This window comes from Lagopus leucura, unplaced genomic scaffold (genome assembly GCF_019238085.1).
Source record: "Lagopus leucura isolate 7727_CA_CO unplaced genomic scaffold, USGS_WTPT01 Super-Scaffold_100004, whole genome shotgun sequence".
Classification (NCBI taxonomy): Eukaryota; Metazoa; Chordata; class Aves; order Galliformes; family Phasianidae; genus Lagopus; species Lagopus leucura.
Window position 1 is genome coordinate 66,821,317 of NW_024962264.1, and position 24,213 is coordinate 66,845,529.

Consider the following 24,213-nt stretch of genomic DNA (forward strand, 5'->3'; position numbering starts at 1 on the left):
TTCACAAACTCAGAATAATATAATTAAATAAGGGAAGTAATTAAAGCGTAACAGCTAAGTTTCCCAACCTAAGCTCTTACATGTGAAACAACTTCTGACCATCAGAGAGCTCCTATTCGTTTTCTTAATTCCCCCCTTGACCTGTGACAGATTTTTAACTGTAACCCTTCAGACTTCAAATATAGTGAAGGATATACATAGAACTAAAGAGGAAAGATGCCAGAGAATTAAAAAACAATTACTGTGTTTGATACATGAATAAAGTCATACAGAAATAAATGATACAGTATGCATAACTAAAATACAGTGTTAATGAAATTAAGCAAAACTAAATTTGACCACAAAGAAGCACTAAGGATACTTGCTACCTTTAATGGCTCAACGATATATAAACTTCAATAGTGGAAATATTAAGATGTGCACAGTGAAGGGAAAAAGAGGGATGTGCACAAAGTTGCCATTGCTCAGAAGAGATGAAACATGCTGTGAACAGTGCTTTACATGACAGATGAAACTACTCACTGATGGTCAACAATGCAAAAACTTAACACAGAAGTAGTTCAGGAAAAAAAAATGGGAAAAAAAGATCATCCTGCCATACATGCATGGGAAGGTCCTCAAAAAGAGTTTCCAAGCCATCTCATCAAAAAACAGAATCAGTTTTATCTCTGCTATTCCTGTCAAGGGTACAGGAGAACCTTTTTCTAATTATTCCAAAGTCTTTGAATAGTGGTGGATTGCATGACTTCCTTGGGAAGTCTATTTCAGTGCTTTGCTACTCTTAGTACTAAAGAGCTTTTTCTATTATCTAGCAGGAATCTCTCCCTTTGCAATTTAAGGCCATTATTTCTTATCCTATCCACTACAGGCATGAAGAAGAAATTGTCCCATTCCCTCTTAATGTATTTTAAAACTGTTACACCCCACATCTGTCTTCTTTCCTTAGAATAACAGCTCCAATTTATCCTATCTTTCACAGAAGGTCCCACTTTCTAGACATCTGATCACAGTTCTTGCTCTTATCTAGACAGCCTATGGTTGTTCAAGTCTTCCCTCAAGTGTGGTACTTAAACTGGACATCATATTTCACTTTATTTAGCACTGAGAAGCACTAAAGGGTTGTTTTTCAGGAAGCTGAAGTTCTGTTCTATAACTGAATTTAGTGAATGCCTGTTAAGTAAATCTTGACACTCTTTGCTTATGCTTAGCTATGATCCACTGCCATTCCTCATCTCCTTAAGTATGGCAGGTCACTAATCTGTATTTATGCAGCTAATTACCTCTGGCCAAGTGTAAAGCTTTTTAATTACCTCTCATGAATTACATTCTATATTTTCGGATCATCATCTGCAACTTGCCTAGGTTGTTTCAATTCTCAACTTGTCTACCAACAAGCTCACAGCCCCAGCTCTAGCTTGGCAGTCTGAAACATAGTAGGCATCCATCATAGAGTCATAGAATGATTTGGGCTGGAACGGACCCTTAAGGTCATCCAATCCTACAACCTCCCATAACCATGTCCTGTTGGACCATTGCTGGCAAACTGCAACTCAGCCCAACTTGCTCACTTCTCCTTACAAGCATTAGGTGCTTATTGAAGCAACTGTCCTTGAGAACATTCGCCCTATCACAGCTCTGATAACTCCTGTATCAGTATGTTACAGAGTACATTGGAAAGTTTGAAGTAAACATCAGTAGAAACAAGATTTCTTTTTTTGTGTGACCAAAAAATTATTCGTCTACCAGAGCATTAAAAAACATACTCCCATCTGAAAACCTTTTTAAACACTGCCAATCAAATGGGTCATTCAGCTCCACCAACACATTAAGCAAACAGTAATAAATATATCCAGACCTATTACTGCATTCAATTCAAATGCAAAGATGGTTTATAGAGTGGCTGTGAGAGTCACGTAGAACACTACTCATGCAATGACAGTGTATGGCAATAAACACCCCTACTGCTGCAGCATTTTTCAATTGCCTTCTGCAGCTTCCAAAAAACTAATTTTTATCCTAATATCTAGAAAATTTGAATTTTAAAGGTAGAGTCTACATTCTAATAAAAATGCATACGTAAAAAAAAAAAAAAAAAAAAAAAAAAAGACCTTTGGTTATAAAGTTCCTTCGCAAGACAAAAGTACTTGCACATTTACTCCAGGTGTCTGGATTTTACTTATACTTGAAGGAGGTTGGTGGCCCTGCATGTGGCAGGGGGGTGGGAGATTCATGATCCTTGAGGTCCATTCCAACCCTGGCCATTCTGTGATTCTGTGAGGCAATTTATAAAAGCATACTTGTTTTAAAACAACTCCAAAGATATCTGAAGAACATAAAACTAAAATTCTTAGGAAACTGAAAGCAACACTTCCTGCTAAGGAGACATCAAGAAAATACCTATAGTTGGTATGGCACTTAAAAACATATTTAAGATAAAACAACCACTTACAGTAGGATTAACAGAAGTTTAAATTGTTCTCATAAATCAAATAAGGATGAACCAGCACACTGCCTGCAGTAAATCCCATAGTCGTGCAATAGAATTATGAGGAACCACATTATAAATCAGAAAGATATCTTCTTAGCCACAATGTTTCTAACAATACAAACTTGTCAGAACTAAAAAGTAGAGAATCCTATCAAGCTCATAAACAAAGAAATATGTAGCGAGTACTTGAAACAATCTACAACTAATCCTCTGTTTTCAAGTGGTTATAAATTTGCATGAATTTACAACATCCCACTTGTTCCAGTTAAGCACTCTGGATTTACGGATTCTACCACATGTTTGTGAAAAAGGACATCAATAAAGGTTCTACCATTTCTAGACCAATTATTACTCTAAATTTTTTATTTGTGCAATGATTTACCGTTCTTTTTTCAAAGTCACCAAGCACCTCCATGTCTTGCACCCCTAAAAGCCACGCAAAGGAACAAAAGAAAGACTGTTCCATGAGAAGGTGAGGTTGGTTGCCCAGAAGATCTGTGGATACCCCATCCCAGGAGGCGCTTAAGGCAGATCAGACAGGGCATTGTGCAGCATGATGTGATAGCGGGCAGCCAACGGCAGAGGTTGAGATTGGATGGGCTCTAAGGTTGCTTCCAACCCAACCACTCTGTGAGTCTACAATTGGCTTAGTTTATATTGTCATTTCAAACGTTTTCCTGAACACAGCCTCACCTCTCCTAATCAATCTCTCTACTGCAGAATCCCAGAGCGAACAATAAATAGAAACCACTTTAAAGCTCATAGGATCTTTTCCCAATTTTTTTTTTCCCCACCCATACAGTAAAAAAAAGCTGGCATTGTGAGTAAATTAAGCAAACACAGAGTAGATGCTCTCCCAGAGTAACTACTTTTAAATAGTATATCTTTACACAGTCTCCACAGTCTATTTATTCTAAAAGTCTAGTGAGCCTAGTGAGCAACTGTTTCTGGTTGAAAAGAATATTCAAATTTCCTTCTCTTATATCAAACTATAATAAGTAACACATTATTGCCTTATGCAATACAGATCCTAAACCAGCAACTTAGGCATAAATATTTTTCTGGAATTAAAAGTAAACATTGATAAAAGTCTATACAGTAATGGCATTTTACAATAAAATTACTTAAAGCACATTGATATATGATCATTTCAACACTATAGCACCTCAAAAAAGATCTCACAATGATAGCAACATCTCCTTTCAGCTCTATAAATTTTGAACACCTACAGAACTATCCAAATGCAGTATTTTTTGTTAGCTCTCTTCTCCTTTGAAGAGAGAAGGAGATTGCTCATCTGTCATATCTAGGAATGTTTTTTTCCTTTCAGCCATTTAGGAAGCAAGGCAAAAGTAGGTCTGATTTTTACTAGAACTAAATTATGCTAATATCTTTTACACAGCATTATCATCATACAAAGATCTACCTTCAGAGGATGAGTCTTCAAGTTGTTTCTTTGTTTTGGATGCACGCTCAGGAAAGTAAAGCAAGACTATGAGGACCTGTTCTAACAGCATCTTGCTTTCCAGTGGTTGCTTTATTTTCCCCACTTGCTTTGCACCACATATTCCCACCCCTGCACATGCAAATGGGCTGATTTTTTGCTACCATATGCATGGGAATTGATCAGCTGGCTCATGTTTCCTTGTGTGGACCTTTCAAACAGAAATACCTGATAAAGAATGAGCAACGGTACACATCTCATCTCTAAACAGAACCAGTTTTAGAATATAAATTGTGCTGGGAATACAACTTAATGCAATTCCTAACATGGGACATACATGCAAAATATAGTTTCTAATTTCACTTAAGACCAGAACTAAATAACCTGATCAAATATTTTTTGGGAGGGTTGGGAGAAGTGATGAATAGGTCATGAAGAAGTGAAGGAACCACTAAAAGATCTCCTCCTAAAAGGAAAAGTAACAGAGGAATATATGATTGTTGCCATAAAACAGAGATTCAGGACTAAAGTGATTAATCAGAATTGATTAATACGGTGAACAAAATGTACTGTCTTTATCAACATGGAAAATTTAATGTTATGTTTTTCATTGACGTACCTTATAACAAGATAGGATGTTCATTAAATGTAGAACATTAAAACCTAGAAGTTTACTGAAGTCACAGAACTGTATTAAATATACAGATTTAGTTATTTAAAAAGCAAATGTGTCAAACAAGAGCAAAACTCAATAAAAAGGCTCTTATCATAGTTTTATAAAGTTCTTCTGTATCATGTACAAGAGTTGCTAAATTAATACTGCAGTAAATAAATTTACAAGAATAAGCAACTCCAAAAGTCTCATGAAAAATAAAAATGAGATATGAGTAGTATAAAATGTAAGTGTTAATAAGGGATTTATGAATATCAAGTGGGCCACACTCTCAGTGGATGAAAGTAGAACTTTAATGGACCCAACATACGGCACATTTTGATGAAACAATTATCTTTCTGATAGTTCCACCCTGCATAAATGGAAATGCAGAAACCCAACATAAGCTTCCCTGTTGGACTTCTGTGAAATTGCATGCTGATCACACACCCTCATTGTCTGACTAAATAAGCTTCTTGCAGAGTGTTCAAAGGCTGTGCTGCTAGAAGTATTATCTCGTATGGAGGGTTCGCTGTATCATACACTCACACAGGAAATCACAGTAACTCAAAGCATACATCATATAAACTACTGCAACTGTTAACAAGGACATTAGCAAAGATAACGTTCTATACAGCAGTGGGTAGTGTGATGGGGAAACATGATCTTTATATATATTATATTCAAATATATATCATCTTCATACGCAACCACTGAATCTTTAGCTTTCTGCTGATGGTCATAAAACACACTGGAAGAGTGGCTGACTCACTGCTGTTCTTCATAGTGATATTTGCAAGTTGACTCATACAGAGAATCCAAAATATCCATTTCCAAAGGATTTGCCATCAGTTCGGTGAACAATAAGTCATTAAATGTGAAGTTCAGACTGCCAGGTTTACAGAAGAAGCTGTTATATGACTGTGATTTTCCAAAGAATGAATGAGATTCCACTAAGTATTATGAAACTTGATATATAACCAGCTGATTAAAACAGACACAATAGCCTGTTAAACAAAAGCATTTTCTTGAGAACAAGAATTTCAGAACCAGAACATGTAACCCTGCCGGTTACTAGCCTTTTCTGTTATAAAAACACAACAACTTAAAAGCTTTGTCAGAGTGAAGAGAACAACTTCGGAACCAGATGTTATTTTGGGAGTCCTCAGGAACATGACAATCCTACTGTAAAAGACAAACTTTTACATCTGGAAGAAAAAAAAGAAAAAAACAAGGAACACCACGGAGTGTGATATAAAAGAAAAAGGCACAAAGAAATTCAGGCTTAAAATGAGCAGTAATTTTGTAAACGCATTGATTTTAAAAGAACTTAGAGTCCCTTGATACTATACCAGGAAGTAGAAAAAAGTAGAGAAATTATCACAGGATACAGCTGATGATGTAATAGCTACAAATTCTTTGGCCAAAGGATGCATTTGAAGGAGTACACAGAATGGTTAGTAGAGAGAAATAAGACAGTCCTGAATAAAATTAATACAAGAAGCTAAAATCTAAAATTTAACTTCTAAAATCATCACTTCTAAAGACATAAAATTGTTTTTCCTCACTAAATTTCCAGTCCATACAGAATGAAAGCTTGTATATTTTCAGTAGTTTTCTTTCAAGATCAAATGCATTTAATTACATTTGCTTGACATACGATTCATAAGTTTTATTGGTGTTTTGGCACAGAATGGTGACTGGGGACAGAAACAGGCAATTGGCAAAAGTAAAGGACTGGAAGGAAAACAAGAAGGACAAGATGAGAAGACTATGTTACATTAACTAAAGATCCATTGGCTTCCTTATAATACCTTTGTTAAGACCTCTGGTATCAAATCTACTGAAAGCCCCAAGGTTTAGGTCAGCAGAAGCACTAGCAGATAATCCTTTCAGGTCAAGGTTTTGTCCTTCAAAGCAGCTCTGAAATTTCAAGTGGTTCCAAAATTAGCACAGAGAAATTCTCTGCTATCATTTTAGGTTTGCTTTTTTTAAAAAAAAAAAAAAATAATAAAAATTAGTGAGCCAAACGCTTCTTCAAAATTGAGATCTATGAAGAAAATACTACCTTAAAAATGAAGTGTCTGACATTTTCCTCAGGATTCTCAAAAATTATGTCTATGACCACTGACTGTTCCAATGGCATCTCTTTATATTACTATCTCTCCTTTGGAACTTGGTCACAGTCACCTCTTCGGCTAATGACTCATTAACCACAATTGGATGTGGCTGTATTATGTACCTATTAAAAGGTCACTTAATAACACACAAGATTTTAGTACAGAAATAAAAGATACAGCACCAGAGAATAGTACTTCTAACAAAAGTGCTGCACTCATTGAAGTCCTCGATCTCAAGTAGCAGAGGGACAGAGGAATTAATGGAGTAATGAATTGTTGAGTACATGTGAAGATAGTATTAGCTTTTATCTTATTGCATCGATTATTTTTAGATATACAAAACAAAAACTGTTATGACCATCACACTTAAGGCCATATATAGCAACTTGCGCTTTGATTCCTCACAAGAATAGTGGCCTCATTTCCATGACAGCTAAGTGTCAAATTATTAGCTAGTTATAGTACTTTTATCAGCTTGCAAATGCATTGTCAGTGATACCTGTTGATCTAATTGCAGCTCTTCAGCTGCACTCTGTGGTGGCTTATATCTACGTCACCAGAAACAATGTCAACTTTACTTATCTGTTCACTGTAGGGCAGTTGGACTAGATGACCTTTGAAAGGACCCTTCCAACTCTAAGGATTCTATGACTTTACAATTCCACAGCAGTCTTGAAGGAATGGCGGTGGACAGCAGACCATCCTGTTTCAATGCCAAGCAGCATTAGCAATATCTGGATCCTTATGTACCAGAAAGACCTGGAAACACTGGGGTGCAAGGGGAGGAAGCCAGACCCAGCTAGGCAGTGCCCAGGGCCAGGCCCACAAGCAGTGGGCAGAACCTGGAGCCCAGGAGCTCCCCATGCCCATCACACAGAGCTGCTGTGCTGGGCAGGTGCCAAAGCATCAGCACAGGAACCAGAGAACTGAGGGTTCTTCCTTATCCTTGGAATGTCCAAAAGGCACCCGGACACAGGCATGGGAACCAGCTATGGGTATTCCTGTCAGGGCAAGGTTTGATAATCTCTAGAAACTCCTTCCAATCTCAACCACTGTGTGACTGTGATCACTGTAGATGAATAGAGAAGAATAACACCAACTTTATTTCTACTTAGTTTCTGTCACAATTCTTTTAGAAAGCCTGGAGCATAGAAATTCTATCTCATTTCCATGAGAGATGTGAAATAAATGACCTGTGGACGTTTAGCATCCTTGCTAGCTCATCCAGCCCATAGGGCTGTTGCTGGGTTGTAAAAACTAAACAATTGCAAACGCAAGAAACAAAACAAAAGAAAAAAACAGAAAGAGCTACATTCCTACGGTTAATTGAGGACATTCTTTGAAGTATGAAAACTACAGGGCCAATCACTTGAACAGAGAACATGATTGTACAACTTGATTATACCAATTTTGCTCTTGAAAATTCATAGTTCAATGAAGAAGGCTGAGAAGTGTGAAGAACACATGCAGTACTAAGCTCCCTTTAAAGATGTATAAAATATTATGCAGTGAAGTCTACACTGAGCTCAAAATTTCAACCTTCGTTTTCCAAGCGCTTAGTAACTTTTGTTCAGAAAGTTACTAAGAAGAAGAAGAAGAAGAAGAACACCCACAAAAGCTCTAGAATGAGGCATGTGGTAATAATTTCCAATCCTCCTGCAGTTTGTGTGCTATAGTTCTTAAAGAAATCTAAAGACCACAAAGACCAGTACAATTGCAGCCATTTTGTTAGCATCACAGACAAGCCCCTACATCCTTTTCAATACCTCCTGCTACTTTGCACATAACATTTAAAGCAAACTAAAACAGAAATGAAGGAAAGCACTCACAATATGAACTCTGAGAGAAAAAGAAACAACTTTTGAGTTACATCAGTTCATTTTGTACAGCACATCATAGAATCATAGAATGGCGTGTGTTGAAAAGGATCTCAAAGATCATCTAGCTTCATTCCCTCTGCTGTGGGCAGGGTCATCAACCACATCTCACTGGTACATTCCTGTGATAGTTGACAGGCTTTAATAGTAACATGTACGACTAATTTTTCTGTCCAAATAATTTTGAATAACAAAATATAATTGCATAACAGAGTACAGCAAAAAGAATGTAAGCCTCTTATGTTACCAGGTTTGCACACCAAAAACAAGTCTGGCTTTTTCAATTTTAAGTAACAGTCAGAAAAACGATGGCTCAAGAATGATGATAGAGTACAGGTTTTACTTTGACAGAGAAGGGGAGGTCAACACTTGACCCCCTATGCTTCACTGCAAAAAAAAAAAAAAAAAAAAAAAAAAAAAAAAAAAAAACAACTATAAAACCAGAAAGGCAACCAAGCAGGGAACACAGGAAAGTCTCTAACAGAGAAAGAGATTGAAAGTCAAATGATCCCATCAAAAAACAATGAAAGATGATCTAGAAAACAATGTTTGCAATTACTTTTTACCTGCCAAGGTAAACCAGCAAGGGAAGAGAAAATTTTCTTTCCAGATCTGTCTGCCACACTGGGACGAACAGCTAGATGCAGCCTAGAGCCTGGCATTTCTTGTTCTGTCCAAATGTGTACGCTACCTTATCAGTCCTCAATTCTTGATCTCAGCAAATAGTGCCATCAAACATACGTTCCTAATGAGCTGGTATGTCTATAAGGTGCATTCATTCCTAGTTGGAAATAATTGACATAACATTAACTTGAACGAGCCAGTTAAAGCCCTGTTGCATTCAGTGTCATGAACACAGGTGTCTATTTGACAGGGAGTTTACTCTTCATGCAGTTTGCTCATAAAAAAGCTTATTTTACCTGGCATGGACCACTATAAAAATGAGCCAACTGATAGTAGCCAGTCTTATAGTAAGAATAAAGTTGCACTTTTTCAGTTACTCTAAAAAGTACTTCCATTATGTCAGGCAGAAACTTCTCAAATAAAGTCCATTTCCCCTTTTATAAAGGATGAAAATACTGCCACCAACTTTTAAAATCCACCACATTCCAATAGCAAATGAGATCATACTGCATATATGTGAAAGCACAGCGTCACTTGGTTTCAAAAAAAATACAAGTATGAATATAGCAGGTTCTCAAAAACATTCAAAGAGACCTTGTGTGGTAGAATGAAGGAAGCAGATTTAAAGAATATGACTTAAGTATAAGACAGGGAAGAAAGAGAGAGATGAATATACATTGTGCCTCATGCATGCATTTTCCTTAAGTTTTTGAATCCAATTCCTTTTCCAGAGAAGTGAAAACTATCTGCCAGTGGCACAAGAAACTAATAATCAATCTGTTCACTTGGTTGGAACTAGATGATCTTTGAAGTCCATTCCTACCCAACCCATTCTAAGATGCCCTTCAAAAATGAAGAGGTGTATTCAAGAATGAAGAGGTGCAAGCTTCCCCTATTTTGGACCTCTATTAGAATAACCTTACAAGATAATATATGTTTAATTAAGATATTTCAAGGAGAGTAATAAAAGCTTAATCGTTCTCAACTGTGGAGTGTAAATATATGCAACTTGCTGGGAAAAATTGAATAGGTTAATATGTATACCCTGGAAACAACTCAATATTCTGTAACTGTTCAGTATGCTTAGGTTCATTATGCTTCTGTATGAACACCTTCTAATAAAAGAATTTACTATTAGCATATGCAGACATATTTCCATTACTATGGAGCAATATGAAACAAACAAGGAAAATTAATTCCAGTTGCAAGTCTTATTTCTTCAAAACCCTTCTTTGAAAAACTTACATTTTAACCATCTGTAGAAGGAGGTAAGATTTGAAACAAGAGGAAAAACAAGCCTGTACCATAGTGGGAGGTGTAATGCCACCTTTAAATGTGGCAAAATTGTCTATATGCACTTGTCTAACAATACGATGTTCACAAACACAGGTTTAGTTTAGCTTGCAGTTTCACAACCTGAAAGGTCAGCACACTGTCATACATCTTATGTTATACTCATTTTACTGCAGATCACAGCTGGAATACTGGGTGCAGTTTTGGGGACCGCAGTACAACACAGAACTCGACCTATTGGAAATAGTCCAATGGAGGGACACCAAAATAATCAAAGGACTGGAGTAGCTGTTCTGTGTGGAGAGTCTGAGAGAGCTGGGGCTACCATTCTTCAAGAGTTGCACGCTACTTGGAGAATATACCTCCTCAAACTATGAGCATTTGCTGCTCAGGCACACAACATTAGAGAACACTGCCTATTTATGGAATTGTAGGAAGGGCTACTACAATCAGTTTACAAACAGGAGTAACAATTGTGCAATTCTCACCACATGATTAAAACAAAAACAAAATTCATATCAAAATTTCTCTAACTGCAAAGCAATATCCTCTTCAAAATATCCCAAAGGCTCAGCTCTGGTTAGCTTCATACTATTGCATTTTACAACACAAATCAAACATACATAAATATACTTACATGTATTTGGATCTGTACAAAGGTGTATACCCATTAGAATCAATATTCCTAAACAATTAATACAGGAAACAAAATAAATACCTTATCAATGTACCTATACCCTGGATTCTTTAAACTCAATGTAAAGTCAGTCTTTAGATTTTGAAGTGAATTTGAAAAAATTACCACTGCTTTTCAGAACATGGATCTCATATAATTAGGTTAATTAACACTTCAAAGCAAAGTCTTGTAATTAGCATATTCTTTTAACAATCAAGCTTATTTTGTAGTCTGATACAGATTGATGATGATATCCAGCAAATTGTTATTGAAAAATAAGAAAGTAAAGAAGTTCTTAAAATTACTTTCAAGAACGAAGCTAAAAAGGATTACAAACTTGGATACCCAAATCTGTTCCAAAGACTATAGAACTCATCAGAAGTGTACATAGGGAACTCATACTGCTTGAGATCACAGCGCCTCTTAGATTTCTAAAGCAGTACACCAGAATTCTTGCTGAATATCACTTTCATGTTGGAACATTTTCATTTCAGAGCGTGAATCATATATTTGAAATTTTAAATTAGTTCTAAAATAACTCTCCGGACACTACCAGAAATAGCCTTGTAAATCTGTAGTGCGCCTTAACTTAACACAATTTCTCTTTATTGATAAACCTACATAGAAATGAAATACATCCCAAGTCATTAGAGTACCACTAAAAGACAAAACTTGAATCATTCACCTAATCTTCCTTGATCCGTATCCAATTTGTCAACATCATTTCTGAGAACAGGAAATCCTTCCAATAATAATCTAATTAATGCTTTGTTGTAACAATAATACCATCTCCCTCAATTTATTCAATACCCACCAGTTGGATCCATTTAAAGATCACTTTACCTTCTGCTACTTTTACTGCTCCTTTTGTATGTGTGATTGATGATATTTATTTCTAATACATTTAATTCGCAAGTGGTTTTTTCTTCCAAGATAACCCACCTACAACATAAAATACTTTCATATGCACAAGTTTACAATGCCAACAAGATTTCGCTTATCAGAATAAAAGAAAAATCTATAAATCTATTGCTTGTTTCACAACAAGGCCACCTACCCACTGATCAATGCAGAATGTTATAATTATGTGATCACCTTTTAAAACATCACCCGTTTCTGCTTTAATTAGCACGTTGATGCTAAAGAGACTAATTTGCTAACGTATTTCTATCTATTCATTGTTAGAACAGAAAGCTTTTGGAAGAGACACATTATTTTGGAAATACATATAATTATGCTTTTCAAAAACACTGAGAATTTACAACTACACAACCAAAGTCAATTTTACCTCAAAACTTTTAGATCTTTCCCTTTTAGATCTTCTATAACAATGACCCTGTGTAAACTAACAGGATTACTAAAAACGAGCTGAGCTGGGTTTTTGAGGACAGAAAAAAAAAAATATATCAACATTACTTAGCTACATCTTGCTCTATGTCTTCAAGGACACAAGTAGAGGAAATACCTTACAAAAACTATTCAGATCATTCTGAACACCATGCTCAGTGTTTGGAAATCCCTGGAAGGAATGTCACTTCCTGAAAACTATTCCATGAAACATTTGCAAGAAAGTGGGATGTAGGAAAACCAAACTGGAGAAAAGATAGACCAGCTTCAAAATCCCATGCTGCAGTTTCAGCAACCAAGAAGAAAGTTATTTCAGCAACCTTCCCAGCTTTCAGCTCTGCAATTGTTTGCACTAATTCTTGTCTCTTGAAAACTCCACACGTACGGGAAAGATTCATCCAAGTCCCCCTCTCCCCTGCTTGCCCCACTACGATTGATTCATTGCTGCAACAGAGCAGCAACCAGAAATACTGACAAAACTTCCTAGTTTTCATTCTAGCTTAATACTCAGGTGTTTTTTTGTTGTTGTTAGAATCATAGATCATAGAATCATAGAATCACCAAGGTTGGAAAAGACCTAAAAGATCACCCAGTCCAACCGTTCACCTATTCCCAATAGCTCCTACTAAACCATGTCCCTCAACACAACATCCAGTCTTTCCTTGAACACCCCCAGGCTCGGTGATTCCACCACCTCCCTGGGCAGTCCATTCCAGTGCCTGACCACCCTTTCTGAAAAGTAATACTTCCTCATGTCCAGCCTGAATCTCCCCTGCCATAGCTTGAAACCATTCCCCCTGGTCCTATCACTAATGACACGAGAGAAGAGGCCGACCCCCAGCTCACTACAACCTCCCTTCAGGAAGTTATAGAGAGCAATAAGGTCTCCCCTGAGCCTCCTCTTCTCCAGGCTGAACATTCCCAGCTCCTTCAGCCTCTCCTCATATGGCCTGTGTTCCAGACCCCTCACCAGCTTTGTTGCCCTCCTTTGAACACATTCCAGGGCCTCAATATCTTTCTTGCAGTGAGGGGCCCAAAACTGGACACAGTACTCGAGGTGCGGCCTCACGAGTGCTGAATATAGGGGAACAATCACCTCTCTGCTCCTGCTTGCAACACTGTTTCTGATGCAAGCCAGGATGCCATTGGCCTTCTTGGCCACCTGGGCACACTGTCGGCTCATGTTCAGCCGAGCATCAATCAATACCCCCAGGTCCATTTCCTCTACGCAGTCCTCCAGCCACATTGACCCAAGCCTGTAGCGTCGCCTGGGGTTGTTGTGGCCGAAGTGCAGGACCCGGCATTTGGCCTTGTTGAAACTCAACCCATTGGCTTCAGCCCAGCTCTCCAGCCTGTCCAGATCTCTCTGTAGGGCCTCGCTACCCCCAGGCAGATCCACACTTCCAGCCAATTTGGTGTCATCTGCGAATTTACTGAGGGTTGTTGTTTTCTTTTTTAATATAAATTGTTTTTATTTTTAATCAAGACAGTAGCTTCATTGCTGTTATGCTCCTTTATTCAGTCACGGTGGGGAAAACTTCAACACAACCCTCAGGCTCTTCTTACAACTGGTATTGCTGCTACCTAAACAATGAGGTCTAGATGCAGCATTAAAATGCATACAGTCTACACAAATCACTTTTTTTTTTTTTAAACCATGCTGCATATCTTCTTGTCATTGAATGCATATTTATTCTGTATGCTTCTTTTTGTTGTCTGGTTACAGTCAAACTCTGGACCCAAAGAATCTGACTTCAGAAAGATAGATGGGTCTTACTCTGTGAGATCAACTTTGTGGAGAGGAAAGAGCACTCACATTTACACAGTAGAGAAAGCCATAACATGACCTACATAACTGCATCAAGTCAGATGATACATATATATTCACTGTAGTAGCCGAGACACCCAGCAAATTCCTTCCCAGAACTCACTGCACATTAATACATTAATATTAATATCAATAACACTACCTCTCAGATTGAAGAGAGAAAACAGTAATCTCTTTTTTAAGTTATACCATGATGAAAATGGTTTTGGCCATACCAAATAAAGTTAAGAACATTTTGGACTTGCCTGGTAACCTTAAACGATAAGAATTTGCTAATGCTGATCGAGATCAAAGCCCTTCTCAACGGAGGAAATGCAGAATGCAAAAATACAAAGCTATGCAGTAGAGTTTTGTTTAGCCATAAGTTTTTTCAGTCACTATTTTCTGCAAGTCTACAGTAGTCCCAGCAAAACTTACATCTCCAGCTATGACACAGCATGAACAACTTTTTCTCACCATCTCTCCACACTGGTTTGTTTCTGTGACTGAAGTAGCCAGTGTGTTGGCTTGCTCTAAGTTGGAGCAACGGATGAGACTTGAACCCTGAACCCTCTGAGCCTTCATTCTTCCCACAGAAAATGCTATTCTGCATATGCATGAGCCCAAATACGCAGATACCTACATTAATATATTTTAATAGTGAATAATGTCATTGTAAGAGATCACAAAACTTTTAGAGATTGACCAAAGGAGAGCTACAAGGATGGTGAAAGGTCTGGAGGGTATGAGATGTGAGGATGGCAGCCTGCAGCTCATCATAGGGCACAGCCCTGAACTTCTGGAGCTCAAGAAGCACTGGGACACTGCTCACAAACATAGTCTGGGGTGGTCCTGTGCTGAGACAGGAGTTGGATTTGATGGTTCTTGTGAGTGCCTTCCAACATGGTATATTCTCTGATTCTATGAAGGCAAACAGACTGACAAAGTCCAGACCTTGCAGGATGCTACATACTACAAATAGTTCACCATTTTCCAGTCAGGGGTAACATTAATAGAAAAGATAAAATCCACTGAGATGCTCTTTCAGTCAGCACAAAAAATCTGAGAAGTACAAAGAATATCCCAACTAAGGTTCAAAGGCTGGCACAGATTTCAGTAAATCTGATGATGAAAAAGAAAGTTGACTGCAGCAGATCATTCTTGCAGAATGCAATAGAATAAAAAGCAGCCTTGAAATTAATTAATAACTTTTCATTCAGATGGTATTTTAAATGTTGACTATAACAATGTCAGAGAAAGTAAAGTGAATTCTGCAACTTCTAAACAAAGAAATCTTTTTTAACTGTGATTTGAAGTTCAGTTTCAGTTAGAAAAATTCCAAACAATTGTTGAGAGGATGCAGCTTCGCTGCTATTGGGCATCACATAATGAGCCCACGTTGGAACAACTCAACCTCCTGCTCTCCCCAAAACATCGTGAATCAACAGAAATAGAGATTTCATGGAAAATAACTTTGCAATTTGGAAAATAAGTGTTGTTCAAATAAAACATAATAAATTGGACCTTATAATGTCACTGAATTGAGCTCAAATGAAAAAAAAAAAAAAAAAAAAAAAAAAAAAAGCCTTCATAAGTCATTTTCTTTTAAGTCTGTCCTGGAGATAGTTTCAGCTGAATCCAGCTATCAAATAGAGAAATTGCACAAAAATGCTGCACAATTACTAACACAAGTGGAATAAGTGCTTAAGCCATACAATCTCCATCATCTCTAAATGTACTTCTGGAACCTGTTTTAAACATGGGTACACATCCGCTAAGCCTCCAAAAGGTATTCTGTGCTGAATGGGAGTGCGTGCAGAGGCAGCTCCTTGATGATAGCAATCGATGATATATTTCCTGTGGAGATTAATTAATGCACCAGGTTCATGGTTGAAATGTAATGAAGACCAGGCTCACCAAATACAAATAGAATCTGAATAATTGGAAGGGTTAGAAACATAAATACGTTTCTCATAGCAATCAGTTCACTTTCAAAATAGATTGCATAAGGGATTAAATTAGGCTCAAATTCTTTGATGATTTTCTACAAAGTTCCACTAATTGAAACTATTTGGAATTTTGTCTTACGACACATTTATTTTTCATGTAGGTTACTTCATTGTATTGATTGATACTATGTGCAAGGAAAAAAAAACAATGACATCTGTCTGCCGTAAAACATGTTATTGTTTCAAAGTTACTATAACAGGCCTCAGATTTCTGCAGAAAAAAAATAAGTAAAACACACACAAAAAATTGATCGGGAATGGAAATATGGAATTGTCTCCTCACAGTGAAACTAGAAAGCCAAAAATATGTCAGACTAAAGGAAAATATAATCAGACATGAAAGATCTACACGAGGAAGACTCAACAATTCCTATTTGCATTTAATTATTATGCAAAACCCCTAGATACAAAAAACTAACCCATGAGACACTATGGACAATCTCCACAAGCAATCTTTTCAAGCTACATATAAAATAACAGGTAAACGTACTTAAGCCCTTCACAAAAATATATTTCTTCTTTCCTACAAAAGCCACCCACAGTCTGACAACTCAAACTGTAATTCATTTTGTTTACTAGCTTGAAACTGAGACTAAGAGGCACTAGCCGTTAAGGATATATATTGCATATTTAATTTTAACTAAAAATATTGCAAAGAATTAAAGTTACAAGCAGTTATAAACGCAGAAAACAAAATTACCTATGGAGGGATTTGGATAGACTGGATCGATGGGCCAAGGTTAACTGTATGAGTTCCAATAGGGCCAAGTGTCAGATCCAGCATTTTGGTTGCAACAACCCCAGACAACCCTACAGGCTTGGGGAGGAGTGGCTAGAAAGCTGCCTGATGAAAATGGACCTTGGTGTTCTGATGGACAGTCAGCTGAATATGAGCCAGCAGTGTGCCCAGGTGGCCAAGAAAGCCAATGGCATCCTGGCTTGGATCAGGAATGGAGTGGTGAGCAGGACGAGGGAAGACATCCTGCCCCTGTACTCGGCATTGGTGAGGCCTAACCTCGAGTACTGTGTTCAGTTTTGGGCACTTCAGTACAGAGAGGACGGTGAGGTGATGGAGCAGGTCCAAAGAAGGACAACAAGGCTTGTGAAGGGCTTGGAAAATCAGCCCTATCAGGAGAGACTGAAGGAACTGGGCCTGTTCAGTCTGGGGAAAAGGAGGCCAAGGGGAGACCTTATTGCTCTCTTCAAATACCTGAAAGGTGATTGCAGTGAGAGCAGGGTCGGTCTCTTCTCACTGGTGACAGGATGAGGGGAAATGGCCTCAAGTTGCACCAGGGTAAGTTTAGGTTGGGTATTAGGAAACACTTTATAGAAAGGGTTGTGAAGCACTGGAATAGGCTCCTCAAGGAGGTAGCTGTGTCACCATTCCTGGATGTATTTAAACACCATTTGGATGTGGTGCTCAGGGACATGATTTAGCAGAGGGATGTTAGGGTTAGGGTAGTATGGTTGGGTTGTGGTTGGACTTGATGATCTTTAGCATCTTTTCCAACCTGAGCAATTCTATGATTCTATTTGTAACTATTTGTGAAACCGAAGCCAGAGAACAGAAGCACATCTCAGTTATTAACTTCAACAAAGTTGAGAATGGAAATTCTAATTATTCTTCTGAATCTTTTTTTTTTAAATAAATAAATCTCACTAACACTGATGTGAAAAAAGACGTGGCAGGGTACATCTGTTAGACAATGACTGGGTAAATGGGTGCTCCAGCAAGTTCCACTACTGTTAGACCTGTCACAGCCAGAGAAAGTTTTAATTAGTTTGCTAGTTCAGAGCTGCCTGGAATAAATGTAATTCTGTCATTTCTAATGTGGTCTCATGATCAGTTAATGGATTTTTATTTTTTTTTTGCCTCCAGCTCAGACAACCTTCCTTTCTTATAATTTCTCCTAAATCAATTCATAGGTTATCTGTATTTTCTCATCCGGAACACTAATGGACTTGTCTAGAATTTAAGTTTTAATGCACCATTCTCCTCACTTGCTGCCGTGTTCTTTCTCAAATCCAGATCATATTTCTGCATTACTTCCTAGAATTTCAGAATTCACTGAATCTTCCACCATCAGCAAATCTGTCATACGTTTATGGGCCTATATATACATAATAAGTTTAGAGCCTTAATCCTTCGCCATATACACCTTAAAGAGAACAAAAAGGATTGATGAGCATTTTTGGAGCCTAAAGACAGACCAATGCCTCACAGTATCCATTTTTTCAAGCACTCTCAGAAATCATATGGAGTTTGTTACCAAAAGATTCTTCTAAAATACTCAAGTCCGATGCCAAAATGAAACATGGATTTATCCTGATGGTGCTATAAACAAAATTAAAAAAAAAAATCAAAACAAATACATGTGCTGTGGGGGCAGGGCTGCCAACCAATAGAACAGAATCTACCTATGACAGAATCATAGAATGGTCTGGGTTGAAACAGACCACCATGATCATCAAGTTTCAAGCCTCTGCTATGTTCAGGGTCACCAACCAGCAGCCCAGGCTGCCGAGAGCCACATCCAGCCCTGCCTTGAATGCCTCCAGGGATGGGGCATCCACAACCTCCTTGGGCAACCTGTTCCAGTGCTTCACCACCCTCTGAGTGAAGAACTTCCTCCTAATATCTAAACTAAACCTCCCCTGTCTCAGTTTAAAACCATTCCCCCTTGTCTATCACTATCCACCCTCATTGCACTTACGAGTTCCAAAGGAACAGATTAAATGTTTTATTTATTTGCTAAAATAAGCTAAGTTCTCTTTGGGCATAACTTTCAAATTTTTTAAGGAGACTGAAGTCATTGCACCTAGTGTGTTCGTGCAGTTCTTGTGGAGCTAGTCACAGCATAAGCAGACTGCCATTCAAGCCCAAACAAAGATAAACGAGATACTATTCTTACTTGACCAGACTGTTTATATAGTTTTAAGAAGGAACAAAAAAAAAATTCTTTCAAGCTGGGATGGTTGTCAATTTGTCTGAGAAACACAAAGAGAAACTGAATAACTTAATCTAAAAATGCAACAGATAAATACATTCTGAAGATACCACATTTCTTCTCACTTGAAGCTTTCAAGACTGTGTTTATATGGCTCACAAAACATGCTTTTGTCAAACATACTTTAATGGATTCAAACAAGGAAAATAGGTAGGACCAGTTATTTCTCTAGAACAAGAAATAAAACACATGTTCAAGATGTATGAACATATGAAAGAGAACCATCTAGAAAACTGAAATAAAGAAGTTAGAATGGAAATATACAGAAACTTTGAAAAAAGCAATAGGCAGACATTACTCTTGTACATCTAGATTGCATATTATTTCCTCTAGCCTTACTGACACACTACTGAAATAGAAAATATAGAAGTAAAAAAATAACTGGAAGGACCTTGGAAATCGTAGTTGAAGAAATCCACATCATCAACTGCTAATTTCTGTATGTACATTTGTTGAGGAACACTATCAAATTAAAATCTAGCTAAACCCAACAACCGAAGAAAATTCATAAACTGCAGAATTACAGTGCAGCTTTTGCTGTTGCATTCTCTCTTCTGTAATTTACTTTTTTCAGCAACAGACTGTGGTGGCACAGCAGCCTCACTTGCTGTGCCAGCAGGCAAACCAGACTCACAGAGAGCTCACAACCTAGTTTTTAGTTCATGTTACAATGACTTCTTGATTTTAGCTCATCCTCCATATCAACAGCAAAAATGCAAATGTTTATTATAATGAAAGTTAATGATCGCTTCATGAACAGATAGATATACGCATACATTCATTTCCTCCCTTTTGAGTCTGGAAAGTTATATGTAGTATTAGATATACATCCAGAATAATTTGTAGAGAGACGAATTTTTTTCAGAAGAATAGGATTAACTTCTTCAGAAAGCGAGTATCTTTCAGGAGTATACATTGATATCATTTTTAGAGACTTAAAGTAGTAGGGATTTATATTTGATAGCTGTTTTATTTTAAAAACAAAGCCATCACGAAGTCTAGTCTCATGCTAAAAACAAGATCTAAAATTTCTATGCAGCAGACCAATCCCCAGGATCCACAATGCCTATGAGAAAACTGTTAGTAACAGGTGGTTGGACAGATGGCATTGGTGGAACTCTTCATTTTTATCATAGCTATCATTATTAGAAGAAAAATGATTTGTGCTCAAATAATGGGGCAACCCATCTTACTAGGATAGTTACATAACCAGCTACCTATTATGAACTGCTACCTATTATGAACTGCAGTACAGAAAAATAAGTGCACCAGACAACAATCTCAGCAGATTGCCCTAATGATGGCAGAAGTTTGATATCTAATGCCATATTTCTCCAGTCCACATTACCCCGCCTCTGTCCATGCACATTTACGTCTGTACAAATACAGGAATCTTGATACGCATATGTATCTTGATAGATATATAAAGATGTTCTCTGAATACAAAAAATGTCATCTCTTGTTAAAAACTGTATATCAGTTATGTGTGTATGTTTTGATAGGATGAGAGGGAACGGCCTCATTTTGAGCCAGGAAAGGGTCAGGTTGGATATCAGGAAAAACTTTTCCAAATGAGTGGTCCAGGTGTTGAAATAACCTGGCCAGGGAGATGATGAAGTCACTGCCCCTGGAGGTGTTCAAGAACCACGGAGATGTGGCATTGAAGTACATGGTTTACAGCCAAAATTGATGGTAGGTGGATGGTTGGACTAGGGTAGGTGGACGGTTGTACTAGGTATCTTGGAGATCTTTTCCAACCTTAATGATTATTCATCATGTTACAGAATCACAGAATGGTCAGGGTTGGAAAGGACCTCAAAGTCATATCATTTTAGTCCATGTAGGAAAAAAAAAATGAAAAAGTTTGTTTAATTAGGTTGTTTGGTTTTGTCTTCAATGTGAATTTGTGTACAACTGCAACTCAATAAACCAAGGGCATGTGCTCCAGTCAGATACCTAGCTTTAAATTGGCCAATTCATAAATTTCTTATCAGCTGATGAAAGTCAAGCATAACTAAACAGTTGTTGTATTAACACTCATCTCTTCACACTATAAATTATTTAGAACTAGAACTTCTGAACACATTTAAACAGAGTTTTCCTCTAGAGATCACAAACAAAAAACTACTTAAGAATTTATTATCTACAATTATTAAGATAATTATATATAATGAGTAAGTACAGCATCATGGTAGTGGATGAAACAAAAGAAACACAAGATGCTCACCTGGGTAACAAGTGGCTCCAGTAGCCTCTCTACTGTGAGAGTCCTGATTTCCAAACTTTTGGGGTCCCATTTCAAAATGATAGGTGATGTTGCAGAAGTCATACTCCCTAGAACAGACAAAACAGCATGAAATGCACGAATATTCATAGTGTAATGTCAAAATACTGATACAATTTTAGGGAGTAGCACACTTGCTGTTCCTATGCACATACATTTCTTGTTTATCTTGTTCCACTACTCCAGAAACCTCCCAGGTGCACCACTGCCACATCCATTGAGTGATTAAACATTTCAATTCAGAAAATCCTTCTCTCCTACACCCTTAAGGACAGACATGTTACCAAGCATGAATTTGGTAGCAGGGATCTTCAAGGTGTATGTGAGAAGAGATCGTAGGTTCTAGTGCTGAACGAGGCTACTTCCAACCAACTTCACAGCAAAATCAGTTTGAGAAACAAATCTGTGAATCCCAAACTTAGAAAAGGAGGGGAAGTTCCTCTGAAAGCCCCTGAATTTTTGCAATAGACCACAGTAAAGCAGAAGCAGTCCATGAAGGACAACACTAGAGCAGGTGGGATTTTCTGAAGGGACTGCAGCCTGGGCAGAGCCCTCACTGGAGCTCTCTCTTAACAGAAACCGTGGCCCATGGATAGGAGCAGGCGCACTCTCCCCAAGCACTGTGGCTCATCACCAGGTAAGGTCAAGTCACCACACAAGGAATACATTCTGTCTTTCAAACAAAAGTACCCTGCAATAGCTAGGATTTCTCAATTTTAAACCAAGAACAGTAGTATTCATTCAAAAAACAAACAAAAAAAAGATTTTCTAGACCATCCTCAGTTGTTTACCATTTCAGGTTTTCAGGAAATTTAAGACAGTTATCATCATTTTTAAAAATTCAGACTGAAAAATCCATCTATCAGCTTGCAAGATGCATGTGAATCAGCCTTACAGAACTGGAAATCTGCATGGGAAGCATTAGAATTATGAGGCGACAAGTCACGTCACTTGTTAGCTAGTTTATCCACTAAAAAACAATGAAAAATCTGATCAAATAAATGCTAACTACAGTTTAATTATTTCCTTCATTATAATCAGGAATAATTATAATAATAATAAAACAACTAGAAGTCCCATGTAACTGGAAGACTGTAAGACTGGGAAAGTAATATTATTTTATGCATTGCCTAAGTAAGATTCAAATCAAGTCCTCTTTACCCAAAATCCAAAATGTTAGAAGTCGTTTAAAAAAAAAAAAACAAAACAAAACACATTCAGCTGACAAATTACTTACCCTACTACAAAACAAAGAACTTAAGTGAACAACAATCAAGAGTACAGAAATTGCTCCTTCAATAGCAATCTAGTTTACAAAGTTGATTTCAATACGGAACACATTCTGCACTTATCAATATCATCTAATACTCTCAAAATAAGTTTCACTGCCTTATTGAAAAGAATTTCAGACAAATTGCTACCAATTAAAAATCAACAGACTGGCAAGTTTATATAAAATTAATTCACAGTCTGTGAAAGATTTTCACTGCATTACTAGCAGACAACTTTGTAGTTCTTGCATAAAAAGAGAGGTATATCAGAACTCACTGATTGGTGTATTTACAAATCACACTCTTTTACAGGCCTCAATATGCTCTCATTTACAAATATTTAGTAGCAGAATTACCTGATAATATCTAGCATCAACTAAAATCACTATTATTCAGCTTCCACTTTTGTGCAAAAAAAAAAAAAACCATACAGCTTCACAGCACTGAAAGTACCTGCATGTATCATTATAGTGAAGTATGAGATGGTTTCTAGTTGCTGTAAACACGGTCAGTGTGAGAGCAATTCTCATTTTTACATCAGATAACTTTTAATTGTCTTTCAGAACCTACGTCTCCCTAGAAAGACGGTTACTACTCCAGCTGGACTCCATATTCACAACATAAGTCTTAGGCAGACTCTGATTCCAGTCAATAATTTATGAGTTCTGATACTTATAAACCTGTGAAATAGAGTTTCTTTTTAACAAGCACACCTTTCCTCATTAACTATTAACACAGATACAGAAACATTCACTTCTCACAAAGCAAAAACTAATTAAAAGCTGTAACATCGACCAAAGTCTACAAAAGGAATGAGTTTCAGCGGATGGCAATCATAGAGGTAACACACCATGTAAAGTAGACAACTTATTGTTTCAATAAGAATAGTGCCTCAGTTTCAACCTTCATTAACATATAAGAAAAATATTCTTCAAATTTCAATATGAAAGGATGAGCAATTCAACTACAAAAGATAAACATACATGATAAAGCCTCATTAAGAGCTTATAAAAGTTTCTCATTTGCAGCAAAATTTACTCCAACAACACAAAAAAGTAAAATAAAACAATTAGTGCATTCTTCCTCAACATTCTCCAGCTGCTGGCATAATAGAAGTTTCAAATAAAAAAAGAATTTAAAGAAGTTACCTGCAGAACTACAAGTATGTGAAGAGTTGATATTTCCTTGATATTGACTAATTCTTCCTTGCCATTTCTACAACAACCTTCCTGTACTGACTGAACAGCAATAAGGATTGCTCAGCTGGAGAAAAGAAAGGATGCTGACAATGCTTTATTCCTGCTGGTCCAGAG

At 37.3% G+C, this 24,213-nt stretch overlaps 1 protein-coding gene across 5 annotated transcripts in view; it reads right to left on the reverse strand.

Annotated features, from left to right (window-relative positions):
- The window catches only part of CTNNA2 (catenin alpha 2), a 455,013-nt gene that overhangs the window by 372,050 nt on the left and 58,750 nt on the right, over positions 1 to 24,213 (reverse strand). For 4 of the 5 annotated variants that reach the window (XM_042871701.1, XM_042871702.1, XM_042871704.1 and 1 more), the window contains exon 2: positions 21,573 to 21,679. In XM_042871701.1, coding sequence (XP_042727635.1) covers positions 21,573 to 21,674 — 102 coding nt within the window. In that variant the 5' untranslated portion in view covers positions 21,675 to 21,679. Of the gene's footprint in view, positions 1 to 21,572; positions 21,680 to 24,048; positions 24,069 to 24,213 lie in introns of those variants that run through there. The other variant, XM_042871703.1, reaches the window with a different exon arrangement.